General features: G+C 36.0%; 1 protein-coding gene across 1 annotated transcript in view; it reads right to left on the bottom strand.

Annotated features, from left to right (window-relative positions):
* EFCAB13 (EF-hand calcium binding domain 13) overlaps nucleotides 1-20134 on the bottom strand; it is a 78294-nt gene that overhangs the window by 56327 nt on the left and 1833 nt on the right. Inside the window, 7 exon segments of the mRNA XM_063629323.1 lie at nucleotides 1057-1139; nucleotides 1864-1994; nucleotides 4125-4138; nucleotides 4141-4235; nucleotides 10777-10937; nucleotides 17445-17559; nucleotides 19424-19584. Of these exon segments, the coding sequence (XP_063485393.1) occupies nucleotides 1057-1139; nucleotides 1864-1994; nucleotides 4125-4138; nucleotides 4141-4235; nucleotides 10777-10937; nucleotides 17445-17474 (514 nt within the window). The 5' untranslated portion in view covers nucleotides 17475-17559; nucleotides 19424-19584.

Below are 20134 nucleotides of genomic sequence, written 5' to 3'. Positions count from 1 at the left end.
TTCAGTTACACAAGATGAATAAGTTCTATAGAAATACTGTACAATATTGTGCCTATAGATAAGAATAACTTACATTTTTAAAATCTGTTAAGAGGGTAGATCTCATGTTAAATATTCTTACCACAATAAAATTTTTTTCAAAAGTAACAGGGGAGAAAAGATTCAGTTTCATAGATTTCAGACTAGCAAGTTTTAATTTTATTTTAATTAAGTAAAACATTTTTAAATGTTTAAAGTTGGATAGGTGACATAATTGAGTATTTGAGGAGAGTAGTGAAGGTTTGGAATAGATACCAAAGGAAACAGGAGAGATCACACCAAAACTTAAAGGGAATACCAGCTGGTGCTAAGGGCAGCTGAGGTTGGAAATCATACAATCATAGTGGCACCAGATGGAGAGGTCAAGAAAATAAAATTCTAAATAAAAAGAGATTGTGAGTGAAGAATAAGACATTAAAGTCTGAGATTTTCACATAATGACAATGTGTAATTTGTGGCCATCAGTGTTGGTCAGGGGAATCAAGGTAAAATAATTGGTTTTGAAACTGTGAAGCTACAGCAGTATGAGTCACCCATTTGGACACTAAGATACACAATATGACAACCCGAGTTAAGGTAAAAGGAAAACTATGCGAAATTATTCCATAAGTATAAAGGAGAAGCTCAAGATAGGGAGAGGTCAGTGTCATGGAGTGAAGGCTAGTATAAGCCTTAATATTAAGATACCAAAGACTAAATTCCAGTGATATCAGTGACTCCAGCACTTACTAATTTATCCATGGGATGTAATATGCAGACATTTTTCCAAAAAATACATTTGGACTAGTATAAGCTACATATTATATTTTCCCTATCTTACCAATACAACCAAAGATATTTATGTATTGAACTATCTACTTTTGCTTCTTCACAGCCCGCAGCATTTGCTATATCATGTATTATCAGTTGATACCATAAGCCATTAGGAGTAGATGAAGAGGCACTAACTGCTGAAACAATTCCTAAAAAGCACATAATCAGGAAATGTATTCAAGAAATTTTAGAACCTCTTATTACCACTTAATTCTTTTGAGTGTAAATATCCATGGGTTACTTCATCATCTAATGTCATGTAGAGGTTAGACAGCATTTCCTTTTCCCTGTCAAAGAAACAGCCATATTAGAAAGTGGCAATGAAAATATGCAAATTCCATTTTAAAATATTAGCAAACCTACCAATAGTCTGAGATTCATAAGAACCTTTCTTGAAGAACTGTCCAAGTTATGGAAAATTCCATATTCTTCACCTCAGAAATCCCACCTTATTTCTTTTTGAGATATTTTTCTATAAAGCAGAATTTACCCTAGTCTGTAAATAGTGTCTATGACCCACTATCCTTTGACTGTGGTCCAATTTTTCCTATTCTTAATCTAAGTCACAGCAAATTTTTAAGAAAGTTATAATAATAAAGCAAACGAGAACATCTTTAAACAGCCAAAGAATCTCAGATTCCATTACCTATCAGGAAAAATGTCTGGAAAAGACGATTTATCTAATACTGTAACATGTAAATAACCAAAATCATATAATGTTAGTGTTGAAAGACATCTCAAGAGTCCATTTAGTACAAGGTCCTTATACAGATGTGGAAAGTGATGCCCAGAGATGTAAATTTTACAAAAGTCTAAGCATGTGAGGTCAATCAGGACTCAAATCTAAGTCTTCCAATTCCATATACAGTGCTATTATCTCTACACAATTCTAACAGCACAGTTAGCATAAACTACTTGATATTCTTTGTGTGGAAGGGATAAATGATTCTGGAGAGAAACACCCAAGTCCGAACCCAACATTTAAAAAATAGAGAACAAGGATTTAAATACCGAGTAATTGCAGAAGATGTACAAAGAGGTGATGAAGTCTTGTGAACGCTGTACTGATTTGGCAACTTGCATAAAGAGTTTTCTTCCCTAGTCACCTTCTCCTTTGACAGCTTCAGAAAAGGAGGGATAATCTAGAGCCAAATGCAAGTATGTTGGTGCCTGAGGTGACACTGGTAATTCAGCATTCTTGGATGATAAAATTCTTAAAAGATAATTAATCATACCTTGGCTCCTCATTAATTATGCTTCTGGTGTAAAATTGCCTTTTGTAATTAAATTACATTTAATATAAACTAAAATTTTAATAAACTATACAATGTTGTTTTGCAAAGCCATGGTTTTCTTAAGTATGCAGTTAATCATGTCATTAATAGTTGGTAAATATATAGTAATGGATTTTGCAAAGCAGGGAAAACCTATGGTATAGAGAGAACAAGAAGACTCAGCCACCAGACTCTAGGCTACATATAAAGGCTTTGACTTAAGTGCAATGTGGAGAATCAACACAGTTATTCAAATGATACAGGTAATTTTGTTTTCAATTATCCCTATCATTGAGTAAATTATCCACTTAAGATTGCATGTATAAACATGATTCCAAAAAGGCAAGCAGCTAGGTGGATAGAAAAGTAGCACTTTAGAAAAATGAGAATTCTAATTGTGTCTTCAATTTTACATGGAACCCTGAGCATTGAGTTTCAATGACCATGCAAGATGTGGAAAAAACACTCTCACGTTACACAAGATTGACAGGAATTGGTACTTAGATGCCACACAGAACCAAAATCTTCAAAAGACAATGTTTTCAGCAAGAGTGGGGAAAGAAAAAACTTATCCCCCAATGAAAAAGTATGATTAAAACATGTCTGTATCCCAGCTCTAGGTTTGAAAAAAAGAAAGACTATTCCTCCTGATTAGTCACAATCATAACTCTACATACATGAGTTTGGAACTCAAATCTACACTAAATATATGGGTCAGGGAAACAGAAACCAAAAAATTCATTTAAAATGACCTCAGATTTGTAACACTTCTGAAGTGCATGGCAAAGACAAAAGCAAATTTTCTTTTTAAAAATTCTCTTGAAGAGCAAACTGAAGATTCCCACAGTTTTACATCAACTATATATGAAAGAATGTACAAAGTATATATAACACCCAAAGAACAAGTTAACATGAGTGAGAATCAGACAAAACAACAAACACAAGATTTGGATCCCCCAAGAATTTCATATAGTGAATTGATCAGATACCAATCTTGAAATAACTATAGAATATGAGCAAAAAACATGACACAGGGCATATTTTAAGAACCATCAAATAAAATTTCTGGAGGTAAAAAATAGAATCACTGAAATTAAAATCTGAGAGGAAAGGTTAAATTGCAGATTAGATTCAGCTAGATAAAGAATAAGTGAAGTAGACAGTAGATGGGGAGAAATTACCAAGAACAAAATAGAGAGACAGAATAGACAAAAAATATGAAGCAATGTTAAAGAATATAGAAAACAGGATGACAAAATCTAATACACATCTAATAGAAGATACAAAGGGACAGTAAAGAGATTGAAAGAGGGGAAATATTCTAAAAGATAATATATTAGAATTTTCCAAAATTGAAGAAAGGCATGCATTCTCAGATTTAAGAAGCACAGCAAATACTAAGAGGGGAAAAAAGGAAATATACCTCTAAGTATATCCTCTAAGTATATCATAGTGAGTGACTACACAAAAAGATATTCCATGTTCTAATATCTGAAACCTGTGAGTGTCACCTTATTTGGAGAAAATGTCTTTGCAGATGTAATCAAGTTAAGATCTTGAAATGAAATATACAATGACAGACGTGCTTGTAAGAGAAAGGAAGAAGGAGATGAGATACAGACACAGGAAAAAAGGCCATGTGAAGACTCATGAGAAGATGGAGGCAGAGACTGGAGTTATGCTGCCACAAACCAAAGAACACCTAGGGTTCCTGTTAAAAAAGCAAAAATGTTAGCAGAGAGCACAGTAAAAAAAGACAAAAAAATGAAAAAACGCAAATTTTTCATAAGCTCCTGAAAACATTCCTTGTTCTTTTTTTTTTTTTTTTTTTTAGGGAGAAGGAAAAGGAGAATTAAGAACAGAAGAGGTGGAGCAGGAGCAGGTAGCAATATTTAAGACTGTGACATTTCAACACTTGGACTAAAAAATATAAGGGAATGTTTGAGGGCTAAGGAAAACACTTGAAGGTAAAAGAAAAATTTCCAAATTTTTATTTACCTCAGTTCTTTTCTGTGCTGTTGTACTTGTAAACTCTCTCTCCCAACTTTTTTTTCTCCTGAAAAATCAGAGGACTTTTCTTCTCCACAAAGGATTATTGACGTTTCAAATCTAAATGACACAGAAATTGGAATCACTCTTGAATTTCTTTTTGCTTTTTCTTATTCTTTTCAACTTTTAATTATGGAAATTTTCTAACATATACAAAAGTATACAGAATCCCATCACCCAGTTTCAACAGTGGTCAATCCAATTCCATCTATATCCCATCCCTGTTCCCATCCCTTATTATTTTTGAAATAAATCACAGTATATTATTTCCATCTGTAAAGATTTTAACAGAAATCTCTACAAGGTGTCTTTTTTTGTAGAGATTGGGCTGGGTGCGGTGGCACACACCTGTAATCCCAGAACTTTGGGAGGCCAAGGTGGGCAGATTCCTTGAGGTCAGAAGCTCAAGACCAGCCTGGCCAACACGGTGAAACTCCATCTCTACTAAAAATACCAAAAAAAAATAGACAGACGTGGTGACACACGCCTGTAGCCCCAGCTACTCAGAAGGCTGAGGCACAAGAATCACTTGAACCTGGGAAGTGAGCTGAGATCGAGCCACTGCACTCCAGCCTGGACTCCATCTCAAAAACAAAACAAAACAAAACAAAAAACACCATATGACAGCTAAAAATTAATAATTTCTTAATATCATCAAATATACAGGCAGCATTCACATTTCCAGTTTGTCTAGTAAATGTCATAAAATTTTTTTAACATTTTGCATCAGGACTCAATAAAATCCCAGCATTATAATTGACTGAAATGTCTTTTTAACTTCTTTTCATCTATAAGTTCTCCTTCTACACCTTTTATTATCATTATAATTATTATTACTAGGTCATTTGTCCTGTAGATTTTCCAGTCAGGATTTTGCTGATTGTATCACCATGGCTGTAGGATTCTAGAGGCTTGAACATATTAACGTTCAATAGTTGAGGGAGATGCAAAACCACTCTCTAGGTGGTGATGTTATTCCATCAGGAAGTACATAATGTCCAACTGGCTATTTGTGGTATTAGCAGCTACTTATACATAATAACTAGATCCAGTAAATCATGAGGGACTGGCTGGGCATGGTGGCTCATGCCTGTAATCACAGCACTTTGGGAAGCCAAGGTGGGCAAATCACCTGAGGTTGGGAGTTCAAGACTAGCCTGGACAATATGGTGAAACCCCGTCTCTACTAAAAAAAAATATATATATATATATACAAAAATTAGCCAGGTGTGGTGGTGCACACCTGTAGTTCCAGCTACTCAGGAGGCTGAGACAGGAGAATTGCTTGAACCTGGGAGGCAGAGGTTGCGAGCCAAGATTGCACCAATGCACTCCAGCCTGGGTGATAGGGCAAGACTCTGTCTCAAAAATAAATAAATAAAAATAAAAATAATAAATCATGAGAGACTGCAAAGTGGTTATAAATCTATCATTCCTTCAGTCATTAGCTAGAATATTTCTTTTTTGTATGTGTAGAGATGGGATCTTGCTAAGTTGCCCAGACTGGAGTACAGTGACTATTCACAGGTATGATTATAGTACACACTACAGTTTCAAACTCCCAGGCTCAAGTGATTGTCCCACCTCAGCCTCCTGAGTACTGAATTATAGGCACACACCACCATGCCTGGCTGCTAGAATATTTCTACAAATAGAAACTTTCTCTCATGTACTATTGGGTTGCCTAGTGGTACAGTTCATATAGAAAGGCAAGATATAGACAGATTCAACTGATTAAAAAAAAAAAAAAAGAACAAGAAAGAAAGAAAGGCAAGATAATTGTTCTATTGTTTTCCTTTATTTACCACTTTTCATAACAAAGACTTGGCTCACTTGTAACCTCTAAAAATGACAAAATAATTTTATACCATTTTGAACACAAAGACTTAAATACATTTGATGCAGTTTAATTCCCTGAAATTATTATACTTATTGATGCTCTAATTTTCTCATCTTTTATAGGAAAAGGTGGGAGCCTCTTCGAGTAGGCTCTTGAGTCCTTCTGATGAGTCCCTGGTAGCAGTCTTTTTTATTAATAGTTTCCTTATCTCCAGAAGACAAGATGTTCCAGGCTTACTGTACATTTCCTTTCACAGACATGCAATCAGCATTTCTCTAAAGAGCCTTTTAATAAGAAATGGTATTTCAAGACTAAAGTTTGGGCACTAGAAGCTGAACTTCTTTTTAATCAACATGCTTCTTTCTTATTGTTTGATTTTCTCTTATTTCTCTTTTTTCCTCTTCTTATTGGACTGTCAAAAACTTTTTTTTTTTTTTTTTTTTGAGATGGAGTCTCGCTCTGTCGCCCAGGCTAAAAGCACAGTGGTACGATCTGAAGACCTTTCATAACACAAACATTCCATAAACCAGGGGTCCCCAACCTCTGGCCTGTGAACCAAAACCGGTCCACACAGTAGGAGGTAAGTGGCTGGAGAGTAAGCATTACCACCTGAGCTCCACCTCCTGTCAGATCAGCGGCGGCATTAGATTCTCACAGGGGCACAAACCCTATTGTGAACTGTGCATGCAAGGGATCTAGGTTGTGCTTCCTTATGAGAATCTAATGCCTGATGATCTTCTGAGGTGGAACAGTTTCATCCAGAAACCGCCCCTGCCTCCTCCCCATCCCCTTGTCCGTGGAAATATTATCTTCCACGAAACTGATCCCTAGTGCCAAAAAGTCTGGAGACCACTGCCATAAACTATACAACAATAAGATAAAATGTAATTATGAATTACATTTGAATTAAATTTTAGAAGAGACGACACATACTCTTAGAAAGTGCTTCAAGTAATCCAGGGTAGACTTAAATTTCAAGAACAACCCATCAGGACAGTGACTAACTAGACTATATCTACAACAGCTTCAGGTGAACTCAGCCCTAAGCAAAACTGTGACATAAAAAAAATTATAATTCATGCCACTCCCCTTCTTTAGCAAGTACCTTGGCCTTTTTTTCCAATTTTATTTATTTTAAATTGATAGATAAAATTATATGTATTTATTGCGTTTCTTAAATTTATTTTTAATTGACAAATAAAATTATATGTATTTATGGTGTATCCTGCTTTTTTCTGACTTATTTCTCCAAGAAAAAGTATCCTGCTTTTTTGACACACTATCCCTTTAAATCCAATCTCCCAAATTTATACCCTGTGAACCCCCATACTTTGCTCTTCACTTCCCTGAAGCTGCCATATGATTAGATCCCTCTGCAGTCCTCTAGTCTCAAAGCAAGGATTTTCAACTATTTTGCCTATGACCCACAGTCAAAAGTACATTTTCTATTGAGGTACAATATACATATACAGAGAGAAGAGGTGCAATAGAAAGCAAGGGAGAGAGAGGAGGAGGAAAAAGCACTCTAATGCTTTCAATTCTATTCTAACTTATTTATTTTAAAAAAAAAAAACTAGTAGTAAACCAGCTGCAGTGGCTCTCACCTGTAATCCCAGCACTTTGCGAGGCCAAAGTGGGAGGACTACTTCAGGCCAGGAGTTCAAGACCAGCCTGGGCAATATAGTGGGACCTCACCTCTCCAAAAAATTTAAAAATTAGCTAGGTGTGGTGGTGCACACCTGTAATCCTAGCTACTCAGGAGTCTGAGGCAGGAGAATCCCTTAAGCCCAGGAGTTCCAGGCTGCAATGAGCTACGATCATGCCATTGCACTCCAGCCAGGGTGACAGAGTAAACTCCTGCCTCAAGAAAGAAAGAAAGAAACAAACAAACAAACAAAAAAAACTAGTAGTGACCTCCTAAACTGATTTCATGACCCATTAATGAGTCACAAACTGCAGTTTACTGGTGCTTTATATCCCCCATATATCCTTATTGAAGTTGAGCCTTCTTACTTCTAGTATAATCATGACTTCCACTCCATTACATGACTTTTGATCTTTCATCTTTTTTCAAAAAATGATAAAGAAAATAAATTTTTAATCTGATGAATGCAAGGCCTCTTTAAATTATCAGGCCCAAAGAGGCATTAAAATGAGATAGCAGTCACTGTCTCACATCCCCTTGAGCTAAGCAATTATTTCAAAGTTGCCTGCTATGTGGACTCCAGACTGTCACCAAGTAGCCACAAATTAACCTAACAATGCCATACACTGGATACCATAACTCACACGCTACAGTTCAGCAATATATAGCCAATCACTAATCAATGTTATTTCTGTAAGCCAGTAAGAATTCCTGAAAAACAACTTTTGTAATCAACCCATCTCCTGATTGCTTCCTTTTTTCTTTAAAATATTGAACCTCTCCTTTGCTCTCCAGAGTACCTCCCAGTGTTTCCCAGGCTGCAGTCCTCAACCTGGGCCTAAACACTCTACTTATATTAATTTTGCCTCAGTTTCCTTATTTAGGTAAACAAAAGTGTAAGTGTATTTTTTAATTATGAGCTGCTTCGCACATTTCATAGAATAAGGATGATTTGGTATAAATAACGAATAAGTAAAAACATTTGTCCTGTACCCCATTTTTAAATTTTTTTTATTTTTATATATTTAGAGGGTACAAGTGCAGATTTCTTACATGCACATAGGCATTGTGGTGAGTTTAGGCTTTCAGTGTACCCATCACCAAATTCAACCCTCACCCCTCCTCCTACCTTTTGTAGTCCCAATGTCTATTATTCTACTCTGTATGTCCATGTGTACCCATTGTTTAGCTCCCACTTACAAGGGAAAACATGCACTGTACCCCATTCTTTTGAGGCATGTGCTTCCCACAGTGCTAACCTATCTTGAGGAATGCTAATGGAAGAAGGTAAAGGGATGCTCCCACGACCTTCCTTTTCTTCCTAGGTAACAAGTTTCATTGTAGTCTTCTAGAAATAATTGCTTCATCTTTTGCCATCTAACAAACAGGAGTAGTGGTGAAAATGTTAGATTAAATAAAAGTGAAATACAGATTTCTGGAAGGTAGAGGAGATTTTTATTTAGGTGCCTCTCCAATCACAATGTGTAGGTAATTTCCAGTTTCACCAACAGGTAAGATGAGCATTTAGTTAAAGATAATAAAGTGACATAAGCTCTGAATGTTTTCCCAGAGGCTTTTAGATTTTTTTTATTTTTTAGTCATTTTATAAATAATAAATACAGATTGAGTATTTCTCCTACATGCATCTAAAATGCTAGAACTTCTATGACTAACAAAAGGCAACCAGGCAATGCAGCATACAAGAAAGAACTGCTAAAAGATTCAAATAGCTTGGCCGGGCACAGTGGCTCACGCCTGTAATCCCAGCACTTTGGGATGCTCAGGTGGGCAGATCACGAGGTCAGGAGTTCAAGACCAGCCTAGCCAATATGGTGAAATCCTGTCTCTACTAAAAATACAAAAAAAAAAAAAAATTGGCCAGGTGCGGTGGCTCACGCATGTAATCCCAGCACTTTGGGAGGCAGAAGCGGGCAGATCATGAGGTCAGGAGATCAAGACCATCATGGCTAACATGGTGAAACCCCATCTCTACTAAAAATACAAAAAATTAGCCATGCATGGTGGTGGTCACCTATAATCCCAGCTACTTGGGAGGCTGAGGCAGGAGAATGGCTTGAACCCAGGAGGCGGAGCTTGCAGTGAGCCAAGATCGTGTCACTGCACTCCGGCCTGGGCAACACAGCAAGACTCCATTTCAAAAAAAAAAAAAATAGCCGAGTGCGATGGTACACACCTGTAGTCCCAGCTACTCGGGCGGCTGAGGCAGAAGAATCACTTGAACCCAGGAGGTGGAGGTTGCAGTGAGCCATGGCTGCGCCACTGCACTCCAGCCTGGGTGACAGAGTGAGACTCCATCTCAAAAAAAAAAAAAAAAAAAAAACTATTCAAATATCTTAATTTCATGGAAGGCACAAAGCCAAGCCTAGAGGAAAGAACCTTCTGTTTCCTTCTTAAATTCTCTTTAAGACAAACTTAACAGACATATGGGTAATTGTTCTCCTCTAACTAGAAGCCTATGATTCCAGTTAGCCTATAGCTTCCTTATAGGCTTCCACATGTGATATAGTTTGACTCTGTGTCCTTACCTAAATCTCATGTTGAATTGTAATCCCCAGTACTGGGGGAGAGACCTGGTAGAAAGTGATTGGATCATGGGGGCAGATTTCCCACTTGCTGTTCTCACGATACTGAGTGAGTTCTCATGAGATCTGTTTGTTTAAAAGTATGTGGCACTTCCCTCTTCACTCTCTCTCCTGCTGGCCTTGTGAAGATATGCTTGCTCCCCCTTCCCCTTCCACCATGATTCTAAGTTTTCTGAGGCTTCCCCAGCCTTGCTTCCTGTAAAGTCTGCAGAACCATGAGCAATTAAACCTCTTTTCTCTATAAATTACGTAGTCTCAAGTAGTTCTTTATAACAATGTGAAAACCAACTTAGACAACATGGAAGCCTATAGACTTCCACATGGCTGTGAGAGAAGTCAGAAAAAATGTAAGAACAGCTATTTAGGAGTTAAAATTATGCTACTGAAAGAATGACCACAAATATGCATGATCCTATACACATGGTACATTATGAGAACACATAAGCTACATTATGGCACTCTTAACTTGCAAAAGTATAATTCAATAAAGTAAGTTCAGAGTTTTTAACTTACATTTGTTTATATTCTGGGCTCAAACTCCTAATTTCCGGTGAAATTTTCTTCTCTATTGTTTTAGAAAACTTGATATATTTCTTGCGGTTGATAGCTCCTGATGGCAAGTCAGTTGCAAAAGAACTAGAGCCATCATCTACTAAGTCAATATTTTCCTCTGCCTGGGGAATATAAGAGCCACAATCAAGCATGTCCTCTTTGCACATACATATTAAATATGACATTCTGGGTCAATCATTCATTTTAGATCGATATTCTTTCTCAAATAGTGCTACCGAAGAGAATTTTGTTGAAAAAGGTTTTACTCACTAATGTATTATTTTTCCAGATTCAGTACATATTCTAAATAACTCCAATTATCCTTAGTGCATTATACAGCTATAAAATGAACATCATTTATGAATATGTCTAACAGTTATTGCATCTAGCACTTTTTCTTTTTTTGAGACAGGATCTCTTTTTGTTGCCTAGGGTGGAGTCCGGTGGTGCAATCATGGCTCACTGCAGCCTTGACCTCCCAGGCTCAAGCAATTCTCCCACCTCAGCCTCCTGAGAAGCTGAGACCACAGACATGCACCATCACACCTGGCTAATTTTTTTATTATTTGTAGAGACGAGGTCTCTCTACATTGCCAAGGCTGGTCTCGAACTTCTGAGCTCAAGCAGTCCTCCCATCTCAGCCTCCCAAAGTGCTAAGATTACAGGCATGAGCTACCTCTCCCAGCCTGGATCTAGCTCTTAAGGCATCAAGGTACAAAAGTTTATCATACTCTTTGCCAAGCAAGGTGAAAAAGTTTATCATACTCTTTGCCAAGCAAGGTACAAAAGTTTATCATACTCTTTGCAAAGCAGTATTTTTATTATAAAAATTAACTCGATTTTAGATATAAACCAAAGCCATGATCCATGAAAGAAATAATCGATAAGTTAAACTTCATTTAAATTAAAAGCTTCTGCTCTGTGAAAGACACCATATCAAGACAATGAAAGGACAAGTCACAGACTGGGAGAAAACGTTTTCAAAAGACATATCTCATAAAGAACTGTTATCCAAAATATACAAAGAACTCTTAAAACATAATAAAAAAATAACTCAATTTTAAAATGAGCTAGACTTGAACAGACACCTCAACAAAGAAGATATACAGAAACATGGTAAATAATGATATGAAAAGACGCTCAACATTTTAATGGGATTAGGGAACTGCAAATTAAAAGGAAATATCATTACATACCTGTTAGAATGATGAAATTTTAACAAAAAAAAACTATAAAACTTTGATAAAAGAAACTGAAGAAGACACAAATAAATGAGAAAATAGCCCAAGTTCATGGATTCAAAAAGTTAATATTGTTTAAATGTCCATACTTTCCAATGCTATCTACAGATTCAATGCAATTCTTCTCAAAATTTCAATGTCATTTTTCACAGAAATAAAAAAATCCTAACATTCGCATGGAAACAGAAAACACCCCATACAGCCAAAGCAATCTTAAGTAAAAAGAACAAAGTTGGAGGCATCACACTTCCTAATTTCAAAACAGATGATAAAGCTATAGTAATCAAAACAGAATGTTACTGGCATAAAAACAGACACACCAATCAATAGGACAGGATAGAAAGCCTAGAAATTTTCCAAATATTTACAGTCAGCTGATTTTCAACAAAGGTACCAAGTACACACAATGGGGAAAGAACAGTCTCTTCAACAAACGGCATTGGGAAAACTGGATATCCTTCTGCAGAAAAATGAAATTGGGACATTATCTCACACCATATACAAAAATCAATTTAAAATACATTAAAGATTTAAACACAAGACCTAAAACTGTAAAGTTACAAGAAGATAGGGGAAAAGCTCTACCACATTGGTCTGGGGAATGATTTGTTGGATAAGACTCTATAAGCACAGGCAACAAAAGCAAAAATGGAAAATGGGATTATATGAAACCAAAAAGCTTCTGTACAGCAAGGGAAACAATCAACAGGGGATGAACAATCCACAGAAGGGGAGAAAATATTTGCAAACCTTACATCTGTTAAGGGGATAAGGGGTTTATACCCAAATTACATAAGGAACTCAAGCAAGAAAACAAACTATCCAATTAAAAAATGTGTGAAGGATCTGAACAGACATTCTCAAAAGAAGACATACAAATGGCCTATAGGTTTGTGAAAAAATGCTCAATATCACTAATTATTAGGAAAACGCAAACTAAAACCACAATGAGATATCATCTCATACTAGTCTGTTAGATATTCTGTTAGCTATTCTGTTAGGACAGCTATTATCAAAAAGACAAAGGATAATAAGTGTTGGCAAGGATGTGGAGAAAAGGGAACATCTGCACACTGTTGGTATGAATGTTAGTACAGCCATTCTAGAAAACAGTATGGAGGCTCCTCAAAAACTAAAAACAGAATTACCATACGTTCCAGCAATCTCACTTCTGGGTATATATCCAAAGGAATTGAAATTAATATGTTGATATCTGCACTCCCATATTCATTTCAGCATTATTCACAATAGCCAAGATATAAAAGTAACCTAAGTGTCCATCAACAGATGAATACATTAAGAAAATGTGGTGAATATATACAAATGAATACTATATAGCCTTTAAAAAGAAGGAAATTTGGTCATTCACCATAACATGGATAGAACTGGAAGACATTATGCTAAGTAAAATAAGCCAGGCACAGAAAGACAAACGCTGTATAATCTCACTTACATGTGAAATCTAAAAATGTTGTTCTCATAGAAACAGGAAGTAGAAAGACGGTTATCAGAGGCTGGGGGGTGGAGAGGTTTGGGGGAAGAAGAGGGATGGGGAATGGGAAGACATTGATCAAAGGGTACAGAGTTTCAGTTAGACTGGAGGAACAAGTTTTAGTGATCTAATGCATTGGTGAACATGGTTAGTAAATAATATATACTTCAAAATCACTAAAATATTTTTTATGTTCTTACCACAAAAAATAAGTTGGTAATGATTATGTTAATAGCTAGATTAAATATTTCTATAATGTATACATAGATCAAAATACTACATTATGCCCCCAAAATACACACAATTATTATTATTTGTCAATTTAAAATAATAATAAAAAACTCAATTAAGAAAAAAGAATGGCAATAATCCAAAACACTGACAACAACAAATGCTGGCAAGGAATGTGAAGCAAGAACTCTCATAATTGCTGATGGGAATGCAAAATGGTACAACCACTTTGGAAGACAGTTCGGCAGTTTCTTACAAAACTAAACATACTTTTACCATACAATCCAACCACTGCACTTGTTGGTATTTACTTAAGCAAGCTGAAACTTTATTTCCACATAAAAACCTACAATTGGATGTTTATAGCAGCTGTACTCATAATTGCCAAAACTTGAAAGCAATCAAGATGTCCTTCAGTAATTAATAAACTGTGTTAAATGTAGAGAATGGGATATTATTTAGTGCTAAAAAGAAGTGAGCTATCAAGCCTTGAAAATACGTTTAAAAACTTTAAATGCACATTAAGTGAAAAAATCCCGACCTGAATGGTTCCATATTGTATAATTCCAACTATATGACATTCTGGAAAAGGCAAAACTATGGAGACAGTAAAAAATCAGTGCTTGCCAGGGGATGGGGGAAGGAGAAGCAAATAGCTAGAGCACAGAGGATTTTAGGGCAATGTGATTATTCTGTATGATACAAAATAAACAAATGAGACCTAATTAAACTCAGAAGCTCTTGCACAGCAAAAATAATAATCAACACAGTCAACAGACAACCAACAGATGGGAGAAAATATTTGCAAACTATACATCCAACAAAGGACTAATATCCAGAATTTACAAGGAATTCAAACAAATCAGCTGAAAAAAAACAAGTACTCCCATTAAAAAGTGGGAAAATAACATGAGCAGATATTTCTCAAAAGAAGATACACAAATGGTCAACTAATATATGAAAAATGCTCAACATCACCAATCACCAGGGAAATGCAAATTAAAACCACAATAAGATATCACCTTACCCCAGCCAGAATGGCCATTATTAAAAAGTCAAAAAACAATAAATGTTGGTGCAGATGGGATGAAAAGGGAAAATTTATACACTGCTACTGGGAATGTAAATTAATATAATTTCCACAGAAAACAGTATGGAGATTTCTCAAAGAAATAAAAGTAGATCTATCATTCAATCCAGCAATCCCACTACTGGGTATCTACCCAAAGAGAAAAAAAAGTTATTGTATCAAAAAAAAAACCTACACATATATGTTTATCTCAGCACAATTCACAATACCAAAGGTATGGAACCAACCTAAGTGCCCATCAACTGATGAGAGGTTAAAGAAAATGTAGTATATATACTATGGAATACTACTCATCCGTAAAAAAGAACAAAATAATGTCTTTTGCAGCAACTTGGATGAAACTGGAGGCCATTATCCTAAGTGAAGTAACTCAGGAACAAAAAAACCAAATACCACATATTCTCATTTATAAATGGAAGCTAAGCTATGGATCCAAAAAGGCATATAGAGTGGTACAGATTCAGAAGTGGAGAGGGGGCAGGGAAGTGAAGGATGAAAAACTACCTGTTGGGCACAATGTATACTATTCAGGTAACAGGTACACTAAAAGCCCAGACTTCACCACTGTATAATTCAGCCATGTAACCAAAAACCACTTGTACCCCTGAAGCTATTGAAATAAAAAATATTAAATAAATAAATATCTTTCTCTACAAAAAATAAAATAACAAAAAACAAAGCCTACATTAAAAAAAAAGAAGCTATATTGCTTCTAAATAGACACCTCTCCCCACCCCCCCAAAAAAGAAATAGAGTTTAGTGACAATAAACATGTTTAGAAAAAGAAGAATGCAGTTGGAAATATTCTCTCCTGAAATTTGGCTGTTTGCTTAAGACAACTGGCGGCACCCAGTCAATCAAAGGTGCATTAGTCCTGAGTCTTTGAACCCAAAGGTGACCCTGAAGATTACACAGACAATTTATAAAGATTACCAAGGAAGTTTAGAGAGAATCTCTATTTCCACAGGATAGAAATTAACAGAACTATTTCAGTGACTTTTAGAATCTGCATCATTTGTCTTATAACAAAGGCATACCTTTAAATTGTTTCAAAAAGGCAATTCAATTTGCTGCCTTGATGAGATGTGTATTACAAATGATGAAAGGATTCCTAAAGAGATTGAAAAAAATGACCCAAAATAGAAAGCTGAGGGGGAAAGGGGGTAGGAAATTTAAAAAGACAGAAAAACCTGTTACCAAAGGCCAAGTGAATGAAAACAAAGAGTGAGTAGAAGTTTTTGACACAGAAGAAGAAAAGAATCTCAGAAACACTGTAGTAAAAGGTGAGCCATCTGGGAAGTATAAATTATACAGTCTAAGGAAAACAAACCGGTATGATACTTTAATATTAATTTTTAAGAATTCATCTTCAAAATCAGTTTATAAGGGCAAAATCAACAAAGTAGTAGGTATAAAAAGGTAAACTTTAAATGTATATATGTGTATATATATGATATAAAGTACATATCTCAGCACTTTTCAAGAGTCTCTGAGATTATTTTTCAAACTATAGTACAGGTACATGTTTTACACAGTAGCGTCAGATCTGTTAAAAGGATAAATTTAAAAGATTAGGACTCTCAATTGACAATGCTGAATTTCACTTGAGCCCTAAACTCCCAGAAAACAGTGAGGGTTAAAGGAAACCCCCACCCTTTTGTGTTCTGGAAAATGGCTTACTGCAAACCACCCCCCACCATATGACTTAGGTAAGACTCTGGAATGCCCCCCTTGTTTACTTATTACAATGCCAGACACACCCCCTCAAAATTCCCTTTCTTTTTGTCATAAATTATTAGCTGAATTGTTTTATCCCCACTGATAATCAGAACAAAATAGACTGACTTCATGATAAAATACTCTCCAATATACTTATCTAATCATTCTACTGTTTCATCCCATTTCCCCACACCTGGTTCTTTCTAGCATCTCTCTATAAAAGAAAACTCTTTCTGCCCAACCCTTGAGACACCTGCAGATCTTACGGTCATAGCATTCTTCCCATTGCAATAGTCCTCCTCCTCTTCCAATTTCAATAGTCCCTTTTTTACCTTGCAACAATTATTTTGAATAAAGTCTCTGCTTACTAAGTCCAGATTTGTTTTTATTTGAAAAAAATTATCTTATTTGACACAATACTAGCAAAAAAAAAAAAGGCAGAGACATCTAAAAAGACAGAAGGGCATAAAAATCTGAAGTACAGATAAGAGGGCTAAAGAAATTTGATGTCCTCTACATTATTTTTTGGTTATACTCTCACATCATTAATTATATTATCTATGACCTCTCGTGTAAGTTTAACCCTTTTGATCTCCACAAAAATTATCCAGGTCCATACCCCACCAAAATACTCTCATCATACACCACAGAAGATCTCTCAGTATTATATGGGTTGTTGGGATGGGAGTTCAATACATGTTCACTAAAATGACTCAAAAGTCATCTCAGTTACTTGGCCGGGTTCCTTATAACTATTACTCTATGAATTTGCTTACTGATTATGAATATGAGGTAATGTAAACTAATTTTAAAAAGAAGAAAGAAGAAATCTTTGGAAACTGTTTTAAATAAATACCTGGCAGAATAAATGTACTTTAGTTTCCATCTTTCTGTTTAGAGGTAAATTCTGTCCTTAAGGACTCCAGGCTTTGATGAACAAGTATGAATGAGCAATAGTACAAAAGGATTTCCTGCCAAAAAAAAAGAGAAAGAAAAAATCATATGCTTGTTTAGGACACTTAAGCAATTATATTTACCTACCTGAAGTTATCTCTTCAATGTAACATTGACACAATATTTCACCAACACAGATATGTGGGCAAACACTAGAAAAAGCAGTTAGTAGACTATAAATCACAGATCATCCAGTTCCTTAACTTTACCTTTTGTGGTATGAGGAGAAATCCAGTTTCAAATGGCATACAAAGCAGAGAAATCCAATTACCTGTTTATTTAAATAAACCCTGAGAAGCAGAACTGCTAAGACAGTAGTAATCACTCATGTTGCTGAATGCTTACTGTGTGCTAAATATTATGATAAAGACTTGAAGAGATCAAGTTTCCCAAGATCACACAGCCAGCAAATAGCAGAGACAGAATTTGAATTCAGACAATTTAACTCCAAGCCTGTGGTCTTCAGTCCCATAGAACATTGCCTCTCAAAACAATGCTACTGCAAACAAAAGATGGTGTAGGCTGGGCGCGGTGGTTCACATCTGTAATCCCAGCACTATGGGAGGCCGAGGCGGGCAGATCACGAGGTCAAGAGATTGAGACTATCCTGGCCAACATGGTGAAACCCCGTCTCTACTAAAAATACAAATCAATTAGTTGGCGTGGTGGCATGTGCCTATAATCCCAGCTACTCAGGATGCTGAGGCAGGAGAATCGCTTGAATCCAGGAGGCGGAGATTGCAGTGAGCCAAGATCACACCACTGCACTCCAGCCTGGGATATACAGCAAGACTGTCTCAGAAAAAAAAAGGCCAGGCATGGTGACTAACACCTGTAATCCCAGCACTTTGAGACGCCAAGGCAGGTGGATCACGAGGTCAGGAGTTCAAGACCAGCCTGGCCAAGATGATGAAACCCCGTCTCTACTAAAAATACAAAAATTAGCCGAGTGTGGTGGCATGCGCCTATAATCCCAGCTACTCAGGAGGCTGAGGCAGAGAACTGCTTGAACCCGGGAGGCAGAAGTTGCAGTGGGCCAAGATCACGCCACCACACTCCAACCTGGGTGCAAGACTCTGTATCGAAAAAAAAAAAAAAGAAAAGAAAAGAAAGAAAGAAAAGATGGTGTAGCCTCACTTCAATCCAAAGACTTTCACATTATGCAAATGTGATAACCAACACTTAGAAATTCCTCAAATTTTCACATTTTCAACTCACATCTGAGTTACATTTGATGAGCTATTTATCACAGTGCTAGCTATATAACATTATATTACATTGCTAGTTATAATCATCAGTCTTTTTCTTGTAAAGTTTAACTGCAAGTATTAATATTCTAATGAAGACAGAGCACTTAAAATCATTTTTATTTATTTCTGACATATGTTAATAGTCATTATTTTTCAATGTGATATGTCCAACATTCCTGGAATTCAAAATATGTTAAAATAAAATAGAACCACATTGAAAATACCCATCTCAGAAAATACTGGAAATCTATGCAGGTCTCCTCAGTAACCCATCCTATGTAATCTCTTCTAGATCTTCTCCAACCAGTTCAATATTTACCTCTAAACTACTGTGCATAGCACTTACTGTCTTCACTATTCTTGTCTTCACTATCTAACTGACATTAATCATTTGCCTTGTATTTGTATTTAATTTTTATATGTATACCTCCTATACCAACTATAGCCTAAATTTATAAAGAACTGGGACTGGTAACTTATCATTCTTAAAATTATTTCTCACAGTATCAAATACAATGGTATATATATAATGAAGGAAAGAGTAGAGGAGAGGAGGAAAGGTATGGAGGGAGGGGAAAAGAGAGGGAGAGAGGGATGAATGAACAAATTCCCTTCCTACTAAGCTACTCACCAAGAGTTCTTAAATCATCAAAGTGCTTAATTAAGCAGGTTGACACGTTTTGAATAAATCTTGAAAGGAACAATTGTTCTGTAATTTATTGACCAGATTATCAAAAAGTTGGCAGGTCTTAATTTGCTGGATGAATCAGGTGCCGCATAAGCCTCTCCAAACTTAAAAGAAAAAATTAACTTAGAAAGTCTATTCCCTGTAACTCTGACAATATAATTGTTTCTCAACTATTTCAATCCTATCTTCTATCTGTGAACTTGCAGGAACAAATCAAGAGAAATGGAGGGAGTCGTATCCCTTTTCTCCAGTCGTCTACCCATTCACCTTTCTATCCATGAATTCAACGTTTATGTCCGCATGCTTAGCCTAGGTTCTCTCCCAGGCTCTAGGGATATAGCAATGAACAATATATATATAAATATATATAAAATCTGCCCTCATGAAGCTTACATTCTAGTCAGGGAGTGAAATGATAAAATAGAAAAATAAAACACATCGTATGTTATCTGCAATAAGTACAAAAAAAAAAGTAAAGCAGGGAGGGGAATATGAAATATAGTATAGGGGAAGAGATGCAGGGAACAGAATGGGTGGCCAAGGAAGATCTTACTGAGAAGGAGACTTTTGAATACAGACCTGTGGGAACTGAAGTAGGGAGCTGATTAATACCTTAGGGAAGAGCATTTCAGCCAGAAAGAAAAGTTAAGTACA

This window comes from Symphalangus syndactylus, chromosome 20, assembly GCF_028878055.3.
Source record: "Symphalangus syndactylus isolate Jambi chromosome 20, NHGRI_mSymSyn1-v2.1_pri, whole genome shotgun sequence".
Taxonomy (NCBI): Eukaryota; Metazoa; Chordata; class Mammalia; order Primates; family Hylobatidae; genus Symphalangus; species Symphalangus syndactylus.
Note: the sequence above shows the minus strand (reverse complement) of the source record. Positions and strands in the feature narration are given on the sequence as shown.